We start from the raw sequence: 25,000 nt of genomic DNA on the forward strand, positions 1-25,000 counted from the left end.
GGGACACATATTTATGTATAAAAGACATCAGAAAGTGCATTTTGCATGATAGGTCCATTGAAAATGTTCAAGTGAAGTATTCAAAACTGCACTTAACAAAAACACTTGAGTAAATGTACTTCATTACATTACACTTCATTAAAGTATTCCAGTCATAGTTGTCCACATCTATCACTACAGTTTAAGCTGGAGCTGCTAATAGGGCAAACCTACATTAAATGCTAATAAATATGTAAGCTAATACAATTTACATCCAAATTAGACAAAGAGTAATAAAAGCTAATTGCTATTGTAATAATAATAAAGCTTCATTTATATAGCACTTTCATAAAACTCATGCAGCTCAAAGTGCTTTACGAAATGGCGACACATCACAAGTTAGAAATAAACAAGAAATTCCCTCAGATTATTTGTTAAGAACAATAAAAATAAAACGATTAAGACCTATAAAATAATAAAACAATATAAAGGTAGGTAAATAATAAAGACTAAAAGAACATTTAAAGTGGGGGGTTGCTAATAAAAAGCTAATCTAAATAGATGTGTCTTTAGCTGGTGTAGCTAAGCTAATCTGTTTGTGTTTTTGTTTTTTTACCGGCATGCACTTTTTGTCCCTCGTCAGACACAGCTTCATCTTGAAGCCCAGGTCCAGGCCGCTGTTGCTTCCTTTGAACTGAAACATCTGGAAGGCTATCATAGTTCCTCCGTTTTTGTTAAACACCGTTTTCACCGTATCGTCCTCCGGGTTCACGCAGCTGTGAGAAAACACAGAAGTTTGACCTCCTGATAAACTACAAATAGAGTCGTGCAGTTTGTTTTTGTAGGCTGACGTTACAAGGACTTGGATTTTGGACCCGTGAGGACTGCTAACCCTGAAGCTAGTGTCAAGCCTGGTTCCTTCGATAGAAAGCCATTGGATTATTGAATATTACAGAAAATAAAAACCAATACATTTTCATTATTACACGTCAAAGATATTGAAGTGACTGTTGTTTTTGTATATATTGACTGTTGTGTTTTATTCAGGTCTTAATGTGTGCATATGTAAATGTGTCTGTTGATTTTGTGTATATATATATATAAGATATACATATTTGCATACATATTTTTATATACATTCGTTGTTATAGTCGTGTAAGGTTTCAGCGTTCAAATCCTTTGAGTTTAATGTCTTGTGTTCCTAGTCTTGTCACCTTCCGTTTTATTTTGGTAAATGACTCTACCCTCTCGTTTCAGGTGTCTTCCCTTCCTGCCCCTGTGTGTCACCTGTCAGCCTGATTGTTGTTCCTGCCCCTGATTGTTTCCACCTGTGCCCCATTACCTCATGTGTGTGTATATATAGCCCTTGTCTCCCTTTGTCTTGTGCCATTTCGTCTTATCTCCACGTCGAGTCCATGTCTGTAATCTGAGTCTTTTGAGCAACCTAGTAGAACCTAGTGATCTTTTGTTTATTATGGAAGTTTTCCTATTAAGTGATTTAGTTTGTAGCCTTAAGTTTGCAGCTTTAGTCTTATATATAAATAAAATATATTTTTGAGTTAAAAATGAATCGTGTCAATTCGGGATTGTGGGAAACGGTATTTCGATCTCTCTGTCTGTACACACAAACTGAAAGATTGACAATAAAGTTGACTCTGACTTTAGCAGTAACGTTGTTAAGCTAAAGCTAAATTATTTTTTAAAAAAGACCACCACTCACCCGTCTATGATAAGGTCATATCTCTGAGTTATGCCTCCGGTGTTGTCGGTCGCGAAGGCTTCCTCCACGACGAGGGTGAGGATGTTTCCGTCCAGCCCTACGGCGTCCATGCTCATGTAGATGGTCCGATCCATCTGGACCCCGTCAGAGAAGTCAAACTCTTTAGTGCACGTGATGTCCGTACACATGTTCATAGACAGGGTGTAGTTCCAGGATCCAGACTGAATCTGCTGCATCGCTGAGCTGCAGATCACACACACATAGTCGAGTTTTAACAGAGATGGAAAAAGTACACACATCCTTTCCTCAAGTAGAAGTACAGATACTTGTGTTGAAAAATACTCTGGTGAAATTAGAAGTACTGACTAAACTTCTTTACTCAAGTCAAAGTAAAGAGGGCTTTGAAATGTACTTCAGTAAAAAGTACCCATAACTAGCAGCTGTTTTAAAGAGTACCTGACCTCCCTTTATATTAATAGAACAATAATGTCATTGTTAGCTAATGAATGTTTCCATGCTGAACACAAATACCTGTACTTTCTACTTCTTACATGTTGAACACAAATACCTGTACTTTCTACTTCTTACATGTTGAACTCAAATACCTGTACTTTCTACTTCTCACATGTTGAACACAAATACCTGTACTTTCTACTTCTTACATGTTGAACACAAATACCTGTACTTTCTACTTCTTACATGTTGAACTCAAATACCTGTACTTTCTACTTCTCACATGTTGAACACAAATACCTGTACTTTCTACTTCTTACATGTTGAACACAAATACCTGTACTTTCTACTTCTTACATTTTGAACTCAAATACCTGTACTTTCTACTTCTTACATGTTGAACACAAATACCTGTACTTTCTACTTCTTACATGTTGAACTCAAATACCTGTACTTTCTACTTCTTACATGTTGAACTCAAATACCTGTACTTTCTACTTCTTACATGTTGAACACAAACACCTGTACTTTCTACTTCTTACATGTTGAACACAAATACCTGTACTTTCTACTTCTTACATGTTGAACACAAATACCTGTACTTTCTACTTCTTACATGTTGAACTCAAATACCTGTACTTTCTACTTCTCACATGTTGAACCCAAATACCTGTACTTTCTACTTCTTACATGTTGAACACAAATACCTGTACTTTCTACTTCTTACATGTTGAACACAAATACCTGTACTTTCTACTTCTTACATGTTGAACACAAATACCTGTACTTTCTACTTCTTACATGTTGAACTCAAATACCTGTACTTTCTACTTCTCACACTTTGAACACAAATACCTGTACTTTCTACTTCTTACATGTTGAACACAAATACCTGTACTTTCTACTTCTTACACTTTGAACACAAATACCTGTACTTTCTACTTCTTACATGTTGAACACAAATACCTGTACTTTCTACTTCTTACATGTTGAACTCAAATACCTGTACTTTCTACTTCTTACACTTTGAACACAAATACCTGTACTTTCTACTTCTTACATGTTGAACACAAATACCTGTACTTTCTACTTCTTACACTTTGAACACAAATACCTGTACTTTCTACTTCTTACATGTTGAACACAAATACCTGTACTTTCTACTTCTTCCATGTTGAACACAAATACCTGTACTTTCTACTTCTTACATGTTGAACTCAAATACCTGTACTTTCTACTTCTTACACTTTGAACACAAATACCTGTACTTTCTACTTCTTACATGTTGAACTCAAATACCTGTACTTTCTACTTCTTACATGTTGAACACAAATACCTGTACTTTCTACTTCTTACATGTTGAACTCAAATACCTGTACTTTCTACTTCTTACACTTTGAACACAAATACCTGTACTTTCTACTTCTTACATGTTGAACTCAAATACCTGTACTTTCTACTTCTTACATGTTGAACTCAAATACCTGTACTTTCTACTTCTTACATGTTGAACACAAATACCTGTACTTTCTACTTCTTACATGTTGAACACAAATACCTGTACTTTCTACTTCTTACATGTTGAACACAAATACCTGTACTTTCTACTTCTTACATGTTGAACACAAATACCTGTACTTTCTACTTCTTACATGTTGAACTCAAATACCTGTACTTTCTACTTCTCTCATTTTCCAAACAGGCTGGTTCCTTTAGTCTGAATGTGTGTTTGGTGGCGTGATCATTATTCTTTAGAGTCATTGCGTGCCTATTGATTTGAACACGATCCGTGTATCCATCATTTCCTGGTCTTCTCTAAAGAAGAGGGACCAATGAAAACGTTGTCATGTTGCCGTTGGTCACCATGGAAACATTCATTAGCTAACAATGACATTATTGTTCTATTAATATAAAGGGAGGTCAGGTACTCTTTAAAACAGCTGCTAGTTATGGGTACTTTTTACTGAAGTACATTTCAAAGCCTCTTTACTTTTACCATCTCGGCCTGTCACTATAATTCTGGTTTGAATCAGGAGGACATATATATTTGTCTCTCATAATCAAACACTTTTTTCTGCACCTATCAGGAGGATCTGTGCGGTGGTGCCGTCGAACACGATGGTGGTGACGTTGTTGCCGATTGGCACTTCGGCGGTGACTCCGTCCACGTCCTTTGAGAGCTTCACGCCCTGCACGGTCTTCTGGGTGGAGTTCAGAGTCAGCGTAGTGCCGTCCTGCTGCAGAATCAGAGATCACAAACACTGCTGAACATTTTGTAAAGTTGAATTTGATTCTGTGTTTATGAAACGTCTCAGAATTAAAGCAAGGAATCCCGTCAAAACTTTAGTAAGGGCGAGAAACACTTTTCGAGACCTCTTTTACGTCTTCTTAAGTTTCTTTGTTGTTTCTTTTGCATCTTTTTATTGTCGTTGAGAATCTCTTTGTGGTAACTTTAAATTTGTTTGACGTTCTTTGCCTCTCTCTTTAGTTTTTTGAATATCTTTATGGTTGTGCGGCACCTCTTTGTATTCGAATAAAGCTTGCATTTTTGTATCTCTTTGTGTTCGAATTGCGTCTTTTTTGTTTGTTCTGTAGTTCCTTTGTTGTTATTTTTGTTGTGTGTTTTCTGGTCGTTCTACATCTAGCAAATCATTGCAGACGTTGTTGGCCGGTATGTGTTTGTTTTACGTGTCATTGTAGATGTTTTAGGTATCTGTAGACTTTTTTTGTCTTTGTTTTTGGTGTATTCGATATCTCATTGTATGCCGATGACACCCAGTTGTTCCTGTCTTATATCATAATACCTCTTTAAATCTAGACTCCCTTTTGTCTAGGATGTTTTTCATTGCATGGCCTCAGATCTACTTCATATAGTAAACAAGTCTCTTCACTCAGGTGTTTTCCCACAGGCCCTGAAAACTGCAGTAAACCACTCTTAAAAAAGAATAATCTAGACGCTTCAGTAATGAACAATTACAGGCCCATATCAAACCTCCCATTTCTAGGTAAAATCTTTGAAAAAGTAGTTTTTCAACAGCTGAGTAATTTCTTGTATTTAAATAACTGTTTTGATGTGTTCCTGTCTGGCTTTCGTCCAAACCACAGCACTGACACTGCTCTTGTAAAGGTCTTCAATGACATCCACTTAAACACAGACAGTGGCAGAACTTCAGTGTTAGTATTATTAGATCTCAGTGCGTTTGACACTGTTGACCACAACATATTACAGGACCGACTGGAAAACTGGGTGGGACTTTCGGCAACAGTTCTAAATTGGTTTGAATCCTACTTAAAGGACAGAAACAACTTGGATGGTAAATTCACATCTGAGCTAACAAATATGACATGTGGGGTTCCTCAAGGCTCCATCTTGGGGCCTCTTCTGTTCAACCTGTTAAGCCCCGAGCCTGTTTTTCAGGCCTCAGGCTCGAAAATGACATTCCCAGAACAATTGACTATATCTTCACTTCTAAAAGGGGTAAATTAATCATCTTTGTTCTCAAAGCAATGATAAACCTGTGAGTTGGATGTAGAAAAGTCAGAATCAATATAGATCTTTTTTATTTTAAAGTAAATTCAGATTGAACATAGTCAAATAATGTAAATTATAGAGTCCGTCCAAAGAAAAAAACCTTACTTATAGTGAAAACCACCCTTGAATGATGGGATGGTAGACTAAAAGCTTTAGGAATCCAAACTATAACATATAATAAGAACCCTGTATCAAGATTGATGCAAAACAAGTGGCCTTTGACCTTTTTTGTGAGATTTAAAAAAAGAATTGGGTGGATTTTCCATATCTCTGGCCCCCCAAGGTCAATTTTGATGATTGACATCTCTTTTGTTGCACCTGTAAGTGTTTGTTTTACGTCTCTTTGTAGATGCTTTACTGTAGGTCTTTTTTTATGTTTCTTTTTGGTGGTTTCGATATCTGAGGACCACAGATGGAAATGAGCTATTAGCTATAATCTGGCATATTGCATCTCTTCTCTTTGCTGAGATTAATGTTTTTGTATGCATGGTCCTTCTATAAATAAATAAAATTGTATGCTGATGACACCCAGTTGTTCCTGTCTTATATCATGATAACCCTTTATATCTAAACGTCCTTCAAAATGTTGGTTACATGATTCCATTATTCTCCAAGGGAACAGTCAGTCACACATTCTTGAAAAAAAATGTAAACATTGGTGTCACTTTTTGTAGGTAACTTACTTGTACTATCCCGCCTTGTCCGAGGTTAAAGTCAATGCCGTTGTAACGCAGAATCACTTGGTCTAAGAAACTGACGTCTTCACGGCGGCGCTCCTTAAAGAGGGCCATCACCTCGAGGCCAGATCTGGATAACAAAGTGTACGCACAGCGATCCCGGACAAAGGCAATATCGCCGTTGAAATCAATTACGGACGGGCCGGACACAGTGCAGAGTCTCGGGGTCCCATCTGCAGACACAGAAAAAAGCAGGAAGAGCTTCAAATGTTGGGCAGGATAAAAAAAGAAGTGCTATTCTTATGCCCAAAAGTAATAATATGTTAACTGCTGTAATTTCTTTTTAACAAAGTGGTAATATTTTGAGGTTAAGATTTCAATATTTACCGAAAAAATTACAAGAAGATTTATGGTATGAAGATTTTGAAATGCATGTTTTAAAATGTCATAAACAGATAATGATTAAGCTCCAAATATAATAAATATTTGCAGAAATGTCATGAAATTAAGAGATTATGGGCAAACACTTTATAGTAATAATATTTACATGAAAAGGTGTTTCTAGTAATTCAAGATAAAAGTGCTTATTATATAAAACATTTTCTGTGCTCTGAGTTTAGACGTTGTGGGAGGAGTTAGATGAGGTCAGGTGTGTTTACCTGTCAGCTGACTGAGAGCAGCCAGGAAGAGCAGGAGACGGAGCATGTTGGAGGAAGTCAGCTGACGGAGAGATGGAGGAGGCACATGTGAGCATCAGGCTAACATCATGCTAACTTCATGCTAACTTCGTACCAAAATAATGTTAAAGTCACGCTAAAGTCATGCTAACATCATGCTATCTTCATGTTAAAGTCATGCTATCATCATGCTATCTTCATGTTAATGTCATGCTAACATCATGCTATCTTCATGTTAAAGTCATGCTAAAGTCATGCTATCATCATGCTAACTTCGTACCAACATCATGTTAAAGTCATGCTAAAGTCATGCTTACATCTTACTACTTTTAAATCCAGGCTGAAGACTTTTCTTTTTGTCGCTGCTTTTAATTGAACTATTCATATCTTAGACTGCACTGTAACTTTTGTCCATGTATTTTTTCTTTTAATGTTTCTTTTATTAGCTTTTCTTTTAATGACTGATTTTAAATGCCATTTTCTTAATGTCTTTCATTTTTTGTAAAGCGCTTTGAATTGCCTTGTGTTGAAAAGCGCTATATAAATAAACTTGCCTTGCCTTACATCATGTTAAAGTAATATTGCTAAAGTCTTGCCCATGAAAAACTAATGCTGTCTTGCCAACATTAAGCTAACATGAAGCTAAAGTCACACTAACGTCATATATGAAAATGTCATGTTGAAGTCATGATAACAACATGTTAAAGTCATGCTAAAGTCTTCCTCGTTCAAAAGTAATGCTAATGTTTTGCTAACATTAAGCTAACATCAAGCTAAAGTCACTAACATCACGCATACAAATGTCCTGCTAAAGTTATGATAACAACATGCTAATGTTGATTTAACCTTATGCTTAAGACGTGCTAAAGTGATGTGATTATCATGCTAATGTCCTGCTTACAGTAAGCTAACATCAAGCTAATGTCCTGCTTACAGTAAAATAACATCTAGCTAATGTCACACCAACATCTTGCATGAAAATGTCATGCTGAAGCCCATGCGCACATCATGCTTAAGTTATGCTAACATCATTTTAAAGTCATACTAGATAGTCATGCTCAATATAAACGTCCCATTCAGTACATTTACACGAACCCCGTAAACAGGTTAATCAGAGAAAGAAAGTGATACAAAAAATGTCATCTGTCTTTCAACATTAAAACCCTCTTCCCTTCCACACTTAACACTTAATCGTGAACTTTATTGTGTTTTTTTACAGTACTTTTATGGCAGTTAATGATTGCATTGAAAATATAATAATCTCTATCTCTTTATTAAACCTATTTGAGTATTATTATTGTAGGAATAGTGCATTACAAATTTTGTATTCACTTTTTTTTTTAAAACACGTGGAAAGTATGAACAGCAGCAGAAAGGTCAAACAATCTGAAATATTTTTGAAACTCATATTACACTTTTTTTTTTACTTAAAGGCTCAACAGGTTAAAAACCCCTGCAGTCATTTCTGCTGTAAAGGTAATGAGTACTTTTCGGCAATTCTGACAGATTCCTCAAACTAAAGAACCCAACGAGCATCACTTAGATTTTAAGCCTTTGGTGTTTTTCCACAGCAGAGAGGAAGTTAACAGCCTGTTTTTCTCTGTGTTTACCAAAAATATAATATCACAACTCCCCTTCCAGATCTGATTCTGTGTTACATGAATAAATGAAGCTCTGTACGAAAGCAGGAGACGTCTAGGTAATAATATTAAATATAAAGAGCTGCAGATCAACATAATGATCAACTCAGATCTGAGGAAACAAACATTATTAGCACTGAATTCTTCTCATCATCCATTAAGCCTTTGGTCTAGGAAATTCATAAAGTAGTGAAAATGTCCATCCCAGTTTCTAAAAAGGTCCACGTTGAAGTCTTTAAATGTATTTTCCCTAATCCCTAATTGATTTTATATGATATAGACAGCCGTCCGTCCCTACAGGTCGATCATGCAGACTGCGTGGGGCCTCACCTTGCGGAGGGGGCCTCACCTTGCGGAGGGGGCGTAATCTGAGCCGAAAATGCGGCGCACCTAAGCGGTTATGCAGCGCAATTAGTGTGGCGCGGCACGGTTTCGCTGCTGCGAGGCTCCACTAGCACCCACCAACCCCCCCGTCGACGCTCGCGAAACAGAGGGCCTCATCATATAACTTTGCGTGGGGCCTCAAGTTGGCCAGGGACGGCCCTGGATATAGAACAGAGAAAAGTAGCAAAACTTCAAATTTAAGGGGCTGAAAACAGGATTTCATAATGCAATTTACCGATAATCTAAATAAACGTCATAGCTTTATTCCTGTAACTTTAATAATGGAAATGCCACGAATAACTCTTTGAACTGAGGGCAGATTTTAACTATTTTGAAGCAATGTTTGTATAATTAAAAGCTATTACTGTAATAAACATTAAAAACAGGCAAACACGGTAACAGTATTGATCAACTCTTGTAATTACTCTCCACTGCCTTCTTCATCAACAAAGGGATCTTTCCTTTCCTTTGTCTTTTTTGAAGTTCATTGCAATAAGTGCATAATGTATGTTTCCACGCCTTTCTTACATACATGATATTCACAACTGTAGCACCCTCTTACAATACTCTACTAATAGGAATCAAATGCACTCTTACAGAAGCAACTAAAGCAGTCAAATGCTTCTTTTTACATTAATGCATGAGTAATGAATCTAAATATATAATATATACAATCACAGATGACATTTAAACATATTTCCTGATTATACTTACTGCTCAGGAGAAACCGTTTCTACGCAGACGAAGAGTGGACGCTGCTCTAAGGAAACCAAGTGATTATCTGTCTCTTGAGCTTTACACAAATATCTCTCCTGACATCCCCCCCCCCCCCCACACACACACACACACACACACACACACACACACACACACACACACACACACACACACACACACACACACACACACACACACACACACACACACACACACACACACACACACACACACACACACACACACACACACACACACACACACACACACACACACACACACACACACACCTGATGTTCTCACACATTCCTGTCAAGTTATTCTCTCCACAAACTGGTTCAGTCGGACGTGTAGTTGAACCTGCAAGAAATAATTCAGTATGCAAATAATTTCAGTAAACACTTCTGCTCAGAGGTGGAAGAATCGTCCAAACCCTTCAAGATGTCAAACAACTCTGTTAGAATCTTATAATAAATAGATTGGATTTAGAAGAGATTTAACTAAATACAGTTAGCATTTAACTGGAAGTGCAAATGAAGTAGTAAAGTGATGTGTAAGGTTAAGTAAAGCCTACATACTTGCATATGACAAATGTAATAAAATATAGAATAAACACATTATTAACGGCAGAGGTGTAAAGTAATTAATTAATAAGACACATTTGAGGTGCTTGTTGCTCTAAATCCCCCGGTAATGAGGAGAGGACAAGCAGAACTACTCCAACGCAGAGGGGGAGAAGTACTCAGATCTTGTACTTCAGTACAAGTAGAAGTACTCAGATCTTGTACTTCAGTAAAAGTAGAAGTACTCAGATCTTGTACTTCAGTAAAAGTAGAAGTACTCAGATCTTGTACTTCAGTAAAAGTAGAAGTACTCAGATCTTGTACTTGAGTAAAAGTAGAAGTACTCAGGTCTTGTACTTCAGTAAAAGTAGAAGTACTCAGATCTTATACTTGAGTAAAAGTAGAAGTATTCAGATCTTGTACTTGAGTAAAAGTAGAAGTACCAGAGTGTAGGAATACTCTGTTACAGTAAAAGTCCTGCATTCAAAATGTTCCTCAAGTAAAAGTAGAAAAGTATTCTCATCAAAATATAGTGAAAGTAGCAGTAAAAGTAGTCAGTGTGCAGATTGGTCCATTTCAGAATAATATATATGATATGTTTTATAATGATTGATCATGAAAGTGTTCTCAAAGCTGGTAAAGGTGCAGCTAGATTGAATGACTTTGTATACTGCAGGATAGCTTGTGGATTTACTCCAGGTGGAACTAAAGTCTGATTTAACACTTGATTATATTTCACATCATTCATCCAGATCTGAGAAGTAACTAAAGGTATTAAATACATGTAGTGGAGTAGAAGTGCACCATTTACCTCTGAACTGTAGTGGAGTAGAAGTACAACGTAGCAAAACATGGAAATACTCAAGTAAAGTACAAGTAGTCTACCTCAAAATGTTACCTAAGTACAGTACTTAAGTAAATGTTATAACACCACTGCTACAAAGAAACACAAACAAATCAAAATGACCACAAGGAGGTGCCAATCACTAAAAAGAAACAAGACAAATATACACTCTATACTGTAAACCAGTGGTCACCAACCTTTTTAAGCCCAAGATCACCGACCTCGGCCTAGGTGAAAGGCGAGATCTACCTATTGCAGAATTGAGTGAAAAAGACGGCCCAGACAATGCTTCCAATTTGAGGCCTTTTATATAGGCTAATTGCATCTGAATTACTGTTACAATGAAGGCTCCATAATCAGCTCAAGGCATATAGGCAGGGGTAAAGTGCTATTTTTTATGAGTGGGGGGCAGACCTCACCTCTTCTAGGGGGGTACTCACCTCCTCTAGGTCCTCACCTCCTCTAGGGGGGTCCGGGGGGATGCTCCCCCGGGAAGATTTTTTTTTAAATATTGAAGTTGAAAGCATCAATCTGGTGCACTTTGAGAGCAACATGAAGAGATCTATGGATACATCTCTCAACACCCAGATGAAACAGAACTGTAAACAGATTTTCTTTTTCTTTATGGATATTTCACAAATCACTCCCCTTTCAAACTGTAATCTTGTTTTACTGCCATATAGTAGGCTATTTCATACCTGTTTTTCATTTATTCTCTTATTGTTTGTATAACTATAATGATCATATGAAGGTGTGCCGTGGAAATAATCTTTTGAATAATTTGTGACAAAACCGTTCTAAACACTCAGAGAGTCCTTTAGCTCACCTGAGCCCCTCAGTCTGACAGGGGAGGACTCTCCTCCAGCTTGTTGTGGAGACAGGTCCTTATGTCCGTTAGTGCAGCTAGCTAACCAGATGCTAACATCACGGTCCCCGCTAGCACCGGTCCCTCTCTCCCCTTCTCTCCCCCTCTCTCCCTAAATGCGCTATTGCCACACACACACAGAGCCGAGCTTGAATGACACAAGCACACGTGTATTTCCATGCAACTCTCTGATTGGTCTGGTGACTTGCCTCTGTTGCATTCACTGAACACGGGAAATTACAGTCCTGCCGTCCTCTCTTGTGTTATGACTCATGATGAGGTTCACGTAAAGCACGGTTAATGTATTATATTATTGAGGTGTCTCAAATATATGTCAATCAAGTGGCACCTTCTAACGGGGTGGTGGATGGTAGGTTTACATCTAAAAACGTATTTTTCAAAAGTTATTATTTTAATTTAATTTTTCTTTCTTTTGTTACTTTTTTTTTTAACGGTCCGCGATCTACCCGCACCACACTCACGATCGACCGGTCGATCGCGATCGACTGGTTGGCGACCACTGCTGTAAACTGTACACCCCAGCGCCTGCACTCCGCTCTGCATCAGCCAAACGGCTCGCTGCACCCGCACTGCGAGGGGGACCCAAGTTCCCATCAGCAGAAACACGTGGGTTTGCTATCCTGGCTCCAAAATGGTGGAATGAGCTCCCCATTGAAATCAGGACAGCAGAAAGCTTACACATCTTCTTCAGACTGAAAACTCATCTCTTTAGACTCCACTTCGATCGATAGAATTACTAACAAAGCACTTATATACTAATAAAGGACTGGCTGATCTAAAGCCAGTTGAGTAGCACTTGAAATGTTTGGCCAAACCTGATGTACTTATATGATTCTCTTTTCTTCAAGGTTTTGTCTTCCTGGTCGAATGTACTTATTGTAAATCGCTTTGTATAAAAGTGTCAGCTAAATGCAATGTAATATATTTTACAATACAGTAAAAATTCCAATCCTGAATAATCTAATGTATTAGAATAATATAATTATATACATAAAATATTTACGTTGCACTCGATATAAAATAAAGATGAAAAATGAACCTGTAATTAAAATCCTTATAATTCATAATACATAAACATGAATGTGTAATATAAGTCAAATACACATTTAATCGAACAGTATTTCACAATCCATATAAAGTATTATCCTAATCAAATAGAGTCTTTGTTTACTAAAAGAATCAGAGAAATCATCAAATTAAAGATGAGATGAATGAATTCAAATAAAACAAAAGATGTATATAAACATACATTGCGCACTACATATAAAAAAAGATGAAAATATAAACGGCATTTTACAATCCATGTAATTTAGAGCCTGAACATTTTGATTTTGTCTTTTTTTTATTATTATAAATTATTTAATAAATCCCTTGAAAAAAACAAAAATAAATAAATATATTTTAAAGTGGACCTATTATGCTATATTGGAAAAATATATTGAAGTTCCATACAAAACATGTCTGTGAATTGTTTAGCTTGAAATCACAAACAGATCACCCATTGTAGCCATGCCTAATACTGCTCATACCCCTCTATTCCAGCTGTTAGACAAAACGCGGATTTTGGGTCCTGAGCTTGAAAAAAAAAAGAGGAGGCGGAGCTAATGCCTGCTCAGAATTCTACCGGAGATAAAGTTAAATTCTGCTGTGATAAAACGCCATCCTGTTCTAAACCACGTCAAGGATTATCTCTGAAACAGTATGGAGCTCAAATGCTTTTTCTCTTGCGGGTTTATCACAAGGTGAGTTCCTTTTTTAATTCCTGCTTTTTAAAACACATGTGCTCTATAGTAAAGGTTAGCTCTGAGTGTTAGCGAGGCTAATGTAAACACAGATCATATTACGTCCAAAACATGTCAGGCATTGTTTCTGATAGCAACTTTCTGTGGGTACGCCGCCAATTTGACGTCATATCGATTCGGCAGCAAATCTGTATCCGCTCGTTGTACCCCCGTTTTTAAAATATGTCGGTAGGAAAAGAGAAAAGGTTTTATTTTCTGATACTGCGTGAGTTCCCTGACACACACATATTTATGTATAAAAGACATCAAAAAGTGCATTTAGCACGATAGGTCCCCTTTCACATAGAAAGTTTACATTGTACTTCCTACAAAACCAAAATGTGAAGAAAAAAAAACAGTATTCAACAATCCATATAAATCCTAAATAAATAGTGTCTTTGTTTTTCTAAACCTCTCAGTGAAATCATCAAAATAAAGATCTGATGAACCAAATGAAATCACATTTAAAAGAAATACATGTAAATATATAGTACAATGTACTACAAGTCAAATACAAATTTAATCAAACAGTATTTCACAAATACAAATGTAATCAAACAGTATTTCACAATCCATATAAGTCTTATCCTAAATAAATATTGTATTGGTTTACAAAATTAATCAGAGACATCATCAAAATGAAGATCTGATGAATGAAATACAAATAAAAGATGTATACAAACACAAATTGCACACAATCCTGAAATATACAAACCTCATTTTACAATCCATATAATTAAGAACCTAAAAAATATAATGTCGTCTTTTTTCTTAATATATTAGTTAAATAATTTTAAAATTACAATGAACAAAACAATTATATTTATATATATTAAGATAGAAAAAGTACATTGTACGATAATGTGAAACAATAGTTTTTAAAAATCCATTTAAGTGTTAATCCTAAATAAATAGTCTCTTTGTTGACCAAATGCATTCTCAAATAATCAAAATAAAGATCTGATTAACGGCTTGACGTAAAAAAAGGGGAAAAAAATCCCGTCGAGACCAGGAAGTGACGTCACGGCCCTCCGTCAGATTGTGTTGATGTTTTGCGGACTGGACGAACGGCTGGAGAGAAACGGGAAGATGTTTTTGTTCCTCTAAACCGTCGAAAAGAAGCCGAGTCGCCGGTCCTCTGATCGGTTCCGGTTTTTTAATCGCCTTAACTCGGTGATTTTTACCGAACGGCCGGGCCGGAGGGCGAACATACCGAACAGTTTGATCCAGAAAGGGAGGACTCATCGCCCTCTGACCCCCCCCCCCCCCCCCCAACACACATATACACACACACACATACACATATACACATACACACATACACACCATGACGATTCTCCCGAAGAAGAAGCCCAGTTCTGGGGTCGGTGTGTCGGATGATGACAGTAGGACCGGTCCGGAAGCTCACCCCGGTCGCTCCGGAGCCCGGCAGAGAGCCTCTCCGCCGCCCTGGTCCTACCCGCCCGCTCCGCCCTCAGACCGGCGGGGCATCGAGGCGAGCACCCGGCCGCAACAGGCCTCTCCGCCGCCCGTTGGCTCCGTGTCTCCCGGAGGACCGACAGACAGCCCCATGGTGCCCGGTTCCTTAGCGGTGTCTTCCGGCGGCTCTAGTGGCAGCTGCTGCTCCGGGCCCGGGCTCAGTAAGAGGAGAAGGCAGACACAACAAGGTAGCTGCTCCGCCGGGGTGGTGGCGGCTCTCACCGGAGGAGGCCAACCGGGGGTTACCGGACCAGGGGGGGGCACCAGCGGCCAGGACACCGAGGAAGGAGCCGGGAACAACAGCGAGGACGAGTACGAAAACGCGGCCCGGTTGCAATCGATGGACCCGGCGACGGTGGAGCAGGTAGGGAGCTAACGGTAGCTTAGCAAGAAAGAAGCCTGTGCTAAGCTAATGTGGCTAAACAGCTGGTATATAAACAAGGATCACATGAAACACTAAACGGCTGTATTAGCTTTCAGGATTCATAACTAGATTTCTTTTTCGGTACCTTTCATAGTTAGATTGCAGCCAACATGTCTCTACGGTCTGGTTATTTGAAACAAAAGGCAATTAAAAACAACAACATTGAAAAAAGTGAATAAAAACAGAATTATTATACTATAAAAAGGGATCACGTTTATTAATGAGACAGTACTCATTCAAATCTCAATAATCCTGAATGTCAAAAGTTTTACAAAACAATAAGTTACATTTATTCAACTCAAAAGGGATTTAAATAAGTATAAAATAATCACTTGTATTGGTCAATTATGTAAACAAACATCACATGAAACAGTACATGGTTGTATTAGCTTTCAGGATTCATAACGTTTTTTGTTGGCAACTTTTATGTATAGAATGCAGCTTTAATGTCTCTGGTGTGTCAATTTAAAACAAAAGCCAATTAAAAAAACAATGAATATACTATAAAAAAGGCGTAAAAGTAAAATATATAGTAGAAAAAGTTAAGTAGGTAGTATTGTTCATTTGCCTTTTTTTTTAAATGTCAAGAGCTTTCATAACGTGCCTTTTGTAGCTGGTCAGGGTGTGTTTTAAATGTTTATTATTAATGTGACAGTCCTCATGCAAAACTCACAAACAAAATCCTGAATGTCAAAAGAGTACAAAAATCACTTTTATTGGCCAATTATGTAAACGAACATTACATGAAACAGTATATTATCTTTCAGGATTTATAACTTATTTGTGTTCGACACCGTTCAGAATGCTGCAGCTCTCATTGCTTTACGGCAATTTAAAACATAAGCCAATTAAAAAAACAAAACCAAGATAATTGATATCCTTTATCAACGTATGACTGCCTGATTAAGTACGTCTTCATTTGCCTTTTTTTTTTAATGTCAAGAGCTTTCATAACGTGCCTTTTGTAGCTGGTCAGGGTGTTTTTTTAAATGTTTATTAATGTGACAGTCCTCATTCAAAACTCACGAACATAAAAAAAAAAAGATGTGGGCAAATACAGTCAATAGTCCACAATTTAAATGGGTATAATAGGATAATTACTTGTATTGGCCAATATGTAAACAAACATCACGTCTTTTTTGCATTGCTCTCAATGTGTTAAAACATGCCTGGTAGTTAACTAAAGGTCAATAATAGACCAGGGGGTCTTAAAAAGTATTACAAGTTGATCAATCAATTTAGCGAAAATTAAGGCTATTAAAAAGTATTAAATGGCATTTTCCAAGGTATTGCTTTTTGTAGCTTGTTTTCAATAAGTATCAAAGAGGTTGTATTCTACAGTCTGCCTGAATGTAATCATTGCGTAGGTGTGTAGTGTGATTCTGTGTAGTTTTATTTATGGCATCCCGTTGGGTTTGACGTCATCTGAACAGGACATCGCACGCTCACTGCTTGATAGCACGAGAAGGTCCGTTTACGCCGGTTGTTAAACAACATCGTTATGGGGAAATGCAAGTCTGCGTCCAAATGGTTGGAAGATAAGGAGGGAGGGCAATCAATACTGTAGTGAATGTGAGGTGAAGTGTGTCGCCAAGGTAAACGGTTAAAACTCGAAGTGGCGATGAGGTCTTAAAATGTATGGAAAGGGTCTTAAAAAAGGTCTTACATTTGACGTCAGGATTCATTAATTTACCCTGTATATATATCTGTGTGAAAACATAGGTATATACATATGTATAAAAGCAGCAAGGACCAAGATTAACATATATATAAATAAAAGTCAAGTGTTAGGTACGTTTTCATCTAAAAATTGCGCGTAAACAAAAATACATGCTAAATGAGTGGATTGTATACATGTGATATATATATATATATATATGTGTGTGTGTCTATATTTAGATTTGTATTGGCAGAAGGGACGTGCACAGACATTTTGGGGGGCGGAAGCTCAAGTGAGAAAAAGGGCTCTTCCCATAATCATTGATAAAAAAATGTTTTAAAACAAAAAGTTAAATATAGTTGCACATCTCTGACTTACTGACCAATTTATTTTAATACACTCACGCAATTGTTTAATACTCAACAGAATTCTACAAAATAATCAGCTAACACAGAGACAATGGTCTTCTATAGTAGCTATCTGGGGAAGTTGTGAGGTGATGTGTTTTTAGTTTTATCCTTTTCACCTGCAATGCCTATTTGTTTTTGGCTTATTAGCTGTAAACTCGAGGCACTGGCAGCTTAGTCATTTGTTCATCTCTCCACTCACCTTCAAACAAGCCAAGAAAAGCCGGCATAACATGGGACAGTAAAGTGGGAGGTGCTTACACCTGTCTGTCTGAAGGGACAGTAAAGTGGGAGGTGCTTACACCTGTCTGTCTGAAGGGACAGTAAAGTGGGAGGTGCTTACACCTGTCTGTCTGAAAGGACTGTGAAGTGGGAGGTGCTTACACCTGTCTGTCTGAAAGGACTGTAAGGTGGAAGGTGCTGCTACCTGTCTGTCTGAAGGGACTGTAAGGTGGAAGGTGCTGCTGTCTGTCTGTCTGAGGGGACTGGGAGGTGCTGCTACCTGTCTGTCTGAAGGGACTGTAAGGTGGAAGGTGCTGTTGTCTGTCTGTCTGAGGGGACTGGGAGGTGCTTACACCTGTCTGTCTGAAAGGACTGTAAGGTGGAAGGTGCTGCTGTCTGTCTGTCTGAGGGGACTGGGAGGTGCTGCTACCTGTCTGTCTGAAGGGACTGTAAGGTGGGAGGTGCTGCTGTCTGTCTGTCTGAAGGGACAGTAAAGTGGGAGGTGCTGCTACCTGTCTGTCTGAAGGGACTGTGAAGTGGGAGGTGCTGCTACCTGTCTGTCTGAAGGGACTGCCAAGGTCGCTGTGGATACGTGTAGGGAGGGAGGGTAGAGAGTAGGGATGGGAATTTGAAAGCAAATGTATATTTGAATATTCAACCCCAAAAAACGGTTCACCGATTAACCGAAACGTCCATTTTATAAAAAAAAAAGAATAAATATGGGAAACATTTTTAATTTTGAAAAATAAATAAATACATGTTCAAGTCCAATTTGTCAAATGTATTGAACTGGTGATCACAGTTTGAACAGTTGACAGCTATAGGCCTACAGCTTTCATGCTTAAAACATAACTTGGTTTTTAAATGAAAGAGGGATCAAACAAGAACAACATAACGGGTTAGGGAATCTCAGCTGGAATTTGGGCATAAGATGAGGTTTGAGTCTGCGTGATCTGCATGTAGCGAGGGGCAGCAGCCATGTCATCAGCTAGAACTAGCTAGATCTGATGGATTTGGACATAAACACGAGTGAAATATAACCGGACGCGAGAGAGAGAGAGAGAGATCAGCACCTGCAGCTCTGCCCGCTGTGAGGGGCCGGTGAGCGGAGCAAAACACACCTTTAGACCTAACACACTTAGCTATGGCACTGTCGTATGTATCAAATTATTCCATTTGATAATATGTAATCAACTTAGGCACCCCTCCCAAAAAAATTAATTACAATAAAAATATTCATATCTCATATTCTCATATTCTAATACCTGAATCATTTCGATGAATCGTTCCCATCCCTAGTAGAGAGAGCATCGGAACTTCTCAGTCGAATCTCCCGACCTGATATTTTTATTTTGTATTCAATCAATATCTTTTTGGAAAGGGAAACTGCGCAGACAGCAGGAGACATTCATTTATTTAAAACAAAAAAAGGGGACTTTCTCTGGAGGAAGAAAAAGGGCAGGGGCTCAAGCCCACTTTGATGATGTGTGCACGTGCCTGGTCGGCAGTGAGAAAGTGTTACCCTGTGATCTATAGTGTGAGCTGTTTGGTGCTGTGGGGATATTGATCGTGTGAAACGGATTTAACTCTTCATCAGATTCTGGTTGTTCGATGTCTGTAGCGCCTAACGGGGGGGGGCGGTGTGGGGGGGTTTTAGTTCCATCTCATCCTTTAACAAGCTATTGAGATACACAAGCTGTACATTCTTTGAACTTTCCTTTACAAGTTTATAGAAGGCGGGAGGCGTGTGGTGCAGTGGGTTGTGTTTTCGGATCAGGGGGTCACAGGTTTCAAACCCCACTGCAGTCAGCATGTCGTTGTGTCCCTGAGACACTTCACCCCAAAGTGCTCCTGTGGGGATTGTCCACAGTATTGAGTATGGAAGTCGATTTGGGTTAAAGCGTCTAACAAGTAACATGTCATGTAAACGTACATTTCTCTACAATCTAATGAAAACCGGTTATTTGATTTTGAAAATGTACATTATGTTTATCTATCTAACTTCACTGCCATCGGTTATGTTCTTTTTACTAAAGTTATTTATTGCTTTTACATCTCCTATTCCATTAGTTCTGATTGGTCAGTGTGGTTTCTGGAGGCTTTAATAGTGTTTATTGATGCATGCATGCACACATTTTAAGCATTAATGACTTCATACAAAGCGTTTCAATGATCAGAATAGATTTTTCAAACGCAGATTTTAGCGGGGTATTCTCAATATCTTACTTTTTTCTTTGTGTTTAAACAAGATGGATTACGATGTTGCTGAGCGAATGTGAGATACAAGCCGTGTCCACACAGACCGAGTCGCAATTATAACAGTCTCGTATGCAGCACTGTGAACCCGGACATGTTGACTACCCCAACCTTTAAAGGTCCCCTATCATACTGTTTTTCATCAATATATTACAGGTCTCAGATATATACAGAACCTGTCTCTGATTGGCTGAAACACCAAACAGATCATTGCAGCATTACCCATAATCCCCTCTGTTTCAGCCCTGTTTCCAAAGTGCTGATTCTCTGTCTGTTACTTTAGATGAAAATAAGGAGCCCCTCCCCACGCCCCTCTGAGAGACATTTGGTTACAAAGAACTCATTGTTGTTCTAGAGGAGATTCAGGTGATAAGGTGGGGGGGGGGGGGGGTTACCTTGGTTGCTGATTGGCTAATGGTTACACAAGACAAATACATCGTTATGACATCATAAGTGGCCAAAATCTGATCAGCTCATTTTCAGACAGGTTTTTATAGAAATGGATCAAAAAGAGAGAGAATCTTTGTTCCTGAAACTTGTTGATGTAGAAGAGACACATGTTGATATAGAAGAGACATGAAGAAGAGGGGACACATGTTGATATAGAAGAGACATGAAGAAGAGGGGACACATGTTGATGTAGAAGAGACATGAAGAAGAGGGGACACATGTTGATGTAGAAGAGACATGAAGAAGAGGGGACACATGTTGATGTAGAAGAGACTTGAAGAAGAGGGGACATATGTTGATGTAGAAGAGACATGAAGAAGAGGGGACACATGTTGATGTAGAAGAGACATGAAGAAGAGGGGACACATGTTGATATAGAAGAGACATGAAGAAGAGGGGACACATGTTGATGTAGAAGAGACATGAAGAAGAGGGGACACATGTTGATGTAGAAGAGACATGAAGAAGAGGGGACACATGTTGATGTAGAAGAGACTTGAAGAAGAGGGGACATATGTTGATGTAGAAGAGACATGAAGAAGAGGGGACACATGTTGATGTAGAAGAGACATGAAGAAGAGGGGACACATGTTGATGAAGAAGAGACATGAAGAAGAGGGGACACATGTTGATGTAGAAGAGACATGAAGAAGAGGGGACACATGTTGATGTAGAAGAGACATGAAGAAGAGGGGACACATGTTGATGTAGAAGAGACATGAAGAAGAGGGGACACATGTTGATGTAGAAGAGACATGAAGAAGAGGGGACACATGTTGATGTAGAAGAGACATGAAGAAGAGGGGACACATGTTGATGTAGAAGAGACTTGAAGAAGAGGGGACATATGTTGATGTAGAAGAGACATGAAGAAGAGGGGACACATGTTGATGTAGAAGAGACATGAAGAAGAGGGGACACATGTTGATGAAGAAGAGACATGAAGAAGAGGGGACACATGTTGATGTAGAAGAGACATGAAGAAGAGGGGACATATGTTGATGTAGAAGAGACATGAAGAAGAGGGGACACATGTTGATGTAGAAGAGACATGAAGAAGAGGGGACATATGTTGATGTAGAAGAGACATGAAGAAGAGGGGACACATGTTGATGTAGAAGAGACATGAAGAAGAGGGGACATATGTTGATGTAGAAGAGACATGAAGAAGAGGGGACACATGTTGATGTAGAAGAGACATGAAGAAGAGGGGACATATGTTGATGTAGAAGAGACATGAAGAAGAGGGGACATATGTTGATGTAGAAGAGACATGAAGAAGAGGGGACACATGTTGATGTAGAAGAGACATGAAGAAGAGGGGAAACATGTTGATGTAGAAGAGACATGTAGAAGAGGGGACACATGTTGATGTAGAAGAGACATGTAGAAGAGGGGACACATGTTGATGTAGAGGAGACATGAGGAAGGGGATTTTGCACAATAGGTGACCTTTAATGTTAGAAATGTATATTAGTGCATAGAAACTGCCGGATGCTAACCTGCATATGTTGGGTAATTTCCACAATTAGCATAAGTTGCAATAATTGGCATATGCAGACAACAGTTAAAAAATGGCTTGGCCGATTTGGACAGTTTTGAATGAGTTTTTGAGCTGGAATTGGAGGAGGCTGAATGAATTTCTGACATTTTCAGGGTCAGAAATGACAGTTTTAACCAGAAAGTGGCCATATTTCTATTCTATATTCAGCTTCATCTATTTACAGTTGAACTTAAGAAGGTTTCCATGGAAGCATAATAAAAAAAATCAGGCTCTTAGATTCAATACAAAAATATAAATCAAATGATATTTTCATAAACTTTCTATCAAGTCAGCTAAAGTCGGACCTAATAGAGTGTCACAGTGACGCGTCCTAAAACCCGGAAGTGAACTCCTTCCGGTTCCTTCGACAAAAAGCAATGCAATTTCTCCATAGGATTTTGGAAAATAGCTCGAAATAGGATCTGTGAAAACGAACCTGTTTGATAAATGCACGTTTTGTTCAGCCGGATAATCTCCACATGTCTACCCTACTTTTATAATGTTCGAATCATAAATCTAATGTCCAGAAGCAAAATGCTAACGTTAAGCTATAAAGGAACTACAGCCGAGTCCAGCAGCACGACTTCAACGTCACGCCAACTTGAGATCCATATTCAAACATACAGATTCTAGATGGTACGAGTTGAAGCGTTTGTTTGAACAGTCTGCAGGAGGCAGGGACTTGCTTTCAAGCAGAACAGAAACTAACTTAGAGGAGTGTTTACGTGTTCGGCGTAATGACGTACAACGGCCTCCACGACTTCTGTAGTCCTATTCAGCCACTTGGTAACAACCATCGTTTCTCAGACACGTCAACTCTTCAGAGATCACCAGTGGGGTCACTGCTGATGGATTTAATGTCGTAGAACAAAACGTGATCCGTCTCTTCAATTTGTGTCAACTAGGGCTGCTCAATTAATCGTATTTTAATCGCAATTACGATTTTGGCTTGCAGCGATTATGAAAACAACATAATCGAAATAAAACGATTATTTTTTTAATTATTGGTTTTTATTGGTTTTTCAGTTGAGTTATACTTAAAGTTCAGGGTAATCAACTGTTAAAAACATACTGTTCACATTTTTTTTCAATAAATGGATGTTTTCAAAGTAAATGGATAATCGTTTTTAATAATCGAGATTATGCTTTTTGCCGTAATCGAGCAGCCCTAATCTCAACCACAGACCTTATTTCCAGATATTTTCAAAAATCCTATGGAGAGATCCCATTAGCCGCTTTCACACCGCAGGACTTGCCGTACTTTAGTGCCGACACTAAAGTACCACGGCACTGAATCCGCCAGGGGGCTAGTGCCAATCGCATTCACACCGCAGTACTTTCCCTGAGGCAAGATTACGCTGATATCACTTCGTCTTCTTCTTCTCTGGGTTTACTGGCAGGCCGCAAAACCACTTCACGGCGAGTACAAAAAAAACGAGAGAAGAATAACTAAACGAGGGAGGGGGTATAAAGCCCACCCGCTGTACATTATATATATATATAATAGGTAGGCTCAGCAGACAGACCGTAGTGCAAAGATAAAGTGTCACATGATTATCTACTAAATAGTGAATTCAGCATCAACTTCACCAAGATGAAGTTCATATCTTCCTAAGATACGTGTTTATGTCCCTACTAGAATCCGATCTCAAATGACTCAAACCAACAAAAGGTCCAAGCAAAGAATCATGTGCACCATGAGGCTGGGTTATAAGGGTCATTTACAAATAGAATACCCCATTATAACAATGGACTTTATCTTTATGTGTTTATTATATATTACCCCCTCAGGCTGATTTTGGAAAAGGACATTAACTGTTGTTTGGTGTTTTCCCTTATTTATCTAAAACAAATGACATGATTAATTACTTGTGTTTCTGTGTGTGACGGCCCGTCCACACACAGGCATAAAAAAAATGCTTTCAACGCTTCGCCCATTCACTTGAATGGGGTGACGTAGAAGATTTGAAATCTTCGCCGAACTGCATTGTGGGGAGCATGGCTTTGCAAGCATCACGAGCATCTATCGGCATCAAAAGTTGAACAATGTTCAATGTTCAACTTTTGAGGCTCGATCATCAGCCAATCAAATCCCGTTTATGCAATTCCCGCCAGTACAAGCGCTAGCCAATCAAACCGCGTGTATGCTGATACCGCAGGTCTTGACTATTTTCCATATGTCATAAAATGGAGGATAAATTAATCATTGCCGTGGCAAGTGTCCCAGTCCTGTATGACTGTACTCTGTTCACCTACCGGGACCTAAACCGGAGGAACCAGGCATGGCGGGAGGTGGCAGAGACGGTTGGTGAAACTGGTAGGTGAAGAAGCGGGCTTTTTTTTGCTTTTTGTATGCCGGGGGCGGACGGGAGATTCCTGATTGGTTGTTGGTCGCCTTGGGCGCGAGAAATCGCCAAGCCTCAGACACGCCCAGCTTCAAGATTTTTTGATGCCTGTAGTGTAGACGGGCCGTAAGACTTGTGTTTCTGCCCCTGCCATTGCTGCACAAGGTTGCAACATTGTAGATAAATTCAACCATCGACACCTGTCTGCTCTCACATTCTTCTATTCTGCAAATTTGGGGTGGGACACAATAAATAAAGCTTCGCCAGTTTGTTTGTTTTATTGCACAGTCAAGACATAACAATAACGGCATCACGCCGCTCAAGTAGCTTTTGCGAACATCGCTCAAAACATTTGGAGTTG

The 25,000-nt window shown here is 38.7% G+C and overlaps 2 protein-coding genes across 7 annotated transcripts in view; one reads left to right on the forward strand and one right to left on the reverse strand.

Annotated features, from left to right (window-relative positions):
• Nucleotides 1-601: 601 nt before the first annotated feature.
• LOC307037694 (uncharacterized protein) lies at nt 602-7,066 on the reverse strand (the record flags this gene model as incomplete). Its single annotated transcript, XM_079678751.1, has 5 exons — nt 602-755; nt 1,700-1,942; nt 4,233-4,389; nt 6,368-6,594; nt 7,021-7,066. The coding sequence occupies 4 exons, from the start codon at nt 7,064-7,066 to the stop codon at nt 1,890-1,892; spliced, it is 483 nt and encodes a 160-aa protein (XP_079534877.1). The 3' UTR covers nt 602-755; nt 1,700-1,889.
• A 7,813-nt stretch (nt 7,067-14,879) lies between these two features.
• Nucleotides 14,880-25,000, forward strand: part of otud5a (OTU deubiquitinase 5a) — a 30,722-nt gene continuing 20,601 nt past the window's right edge. For all 6 annotated transcript variants that reach the window (XM_079673961.1, XM_079673964.1, XM_079673965.1 and 3 more), the window contains exon 1: nt 14,880-15,696. In XM_079673961.1, the coding sequence (XP_079530087.1) occupies nt 15,181-15,696 (516 nt within the window). In that variant the 5' untranslated portion in view covers nt 14,880-15,180. The remainder of the gene's footprint in view (nt 15,697-25,000) is intronic.

The sequence above is a fragment of the Notothenia rossii genome (genome assembly GCF_949606895.1).
Source record: "Notothenia rossii genome assembly, chromosome: 4".
NCBI classification, from domain to species: Eukaryota; Metazoa; Chordata; class Actinopteri; order Perciformes; family Nototheniidae; genus Notothenia; species Notothenia rossii.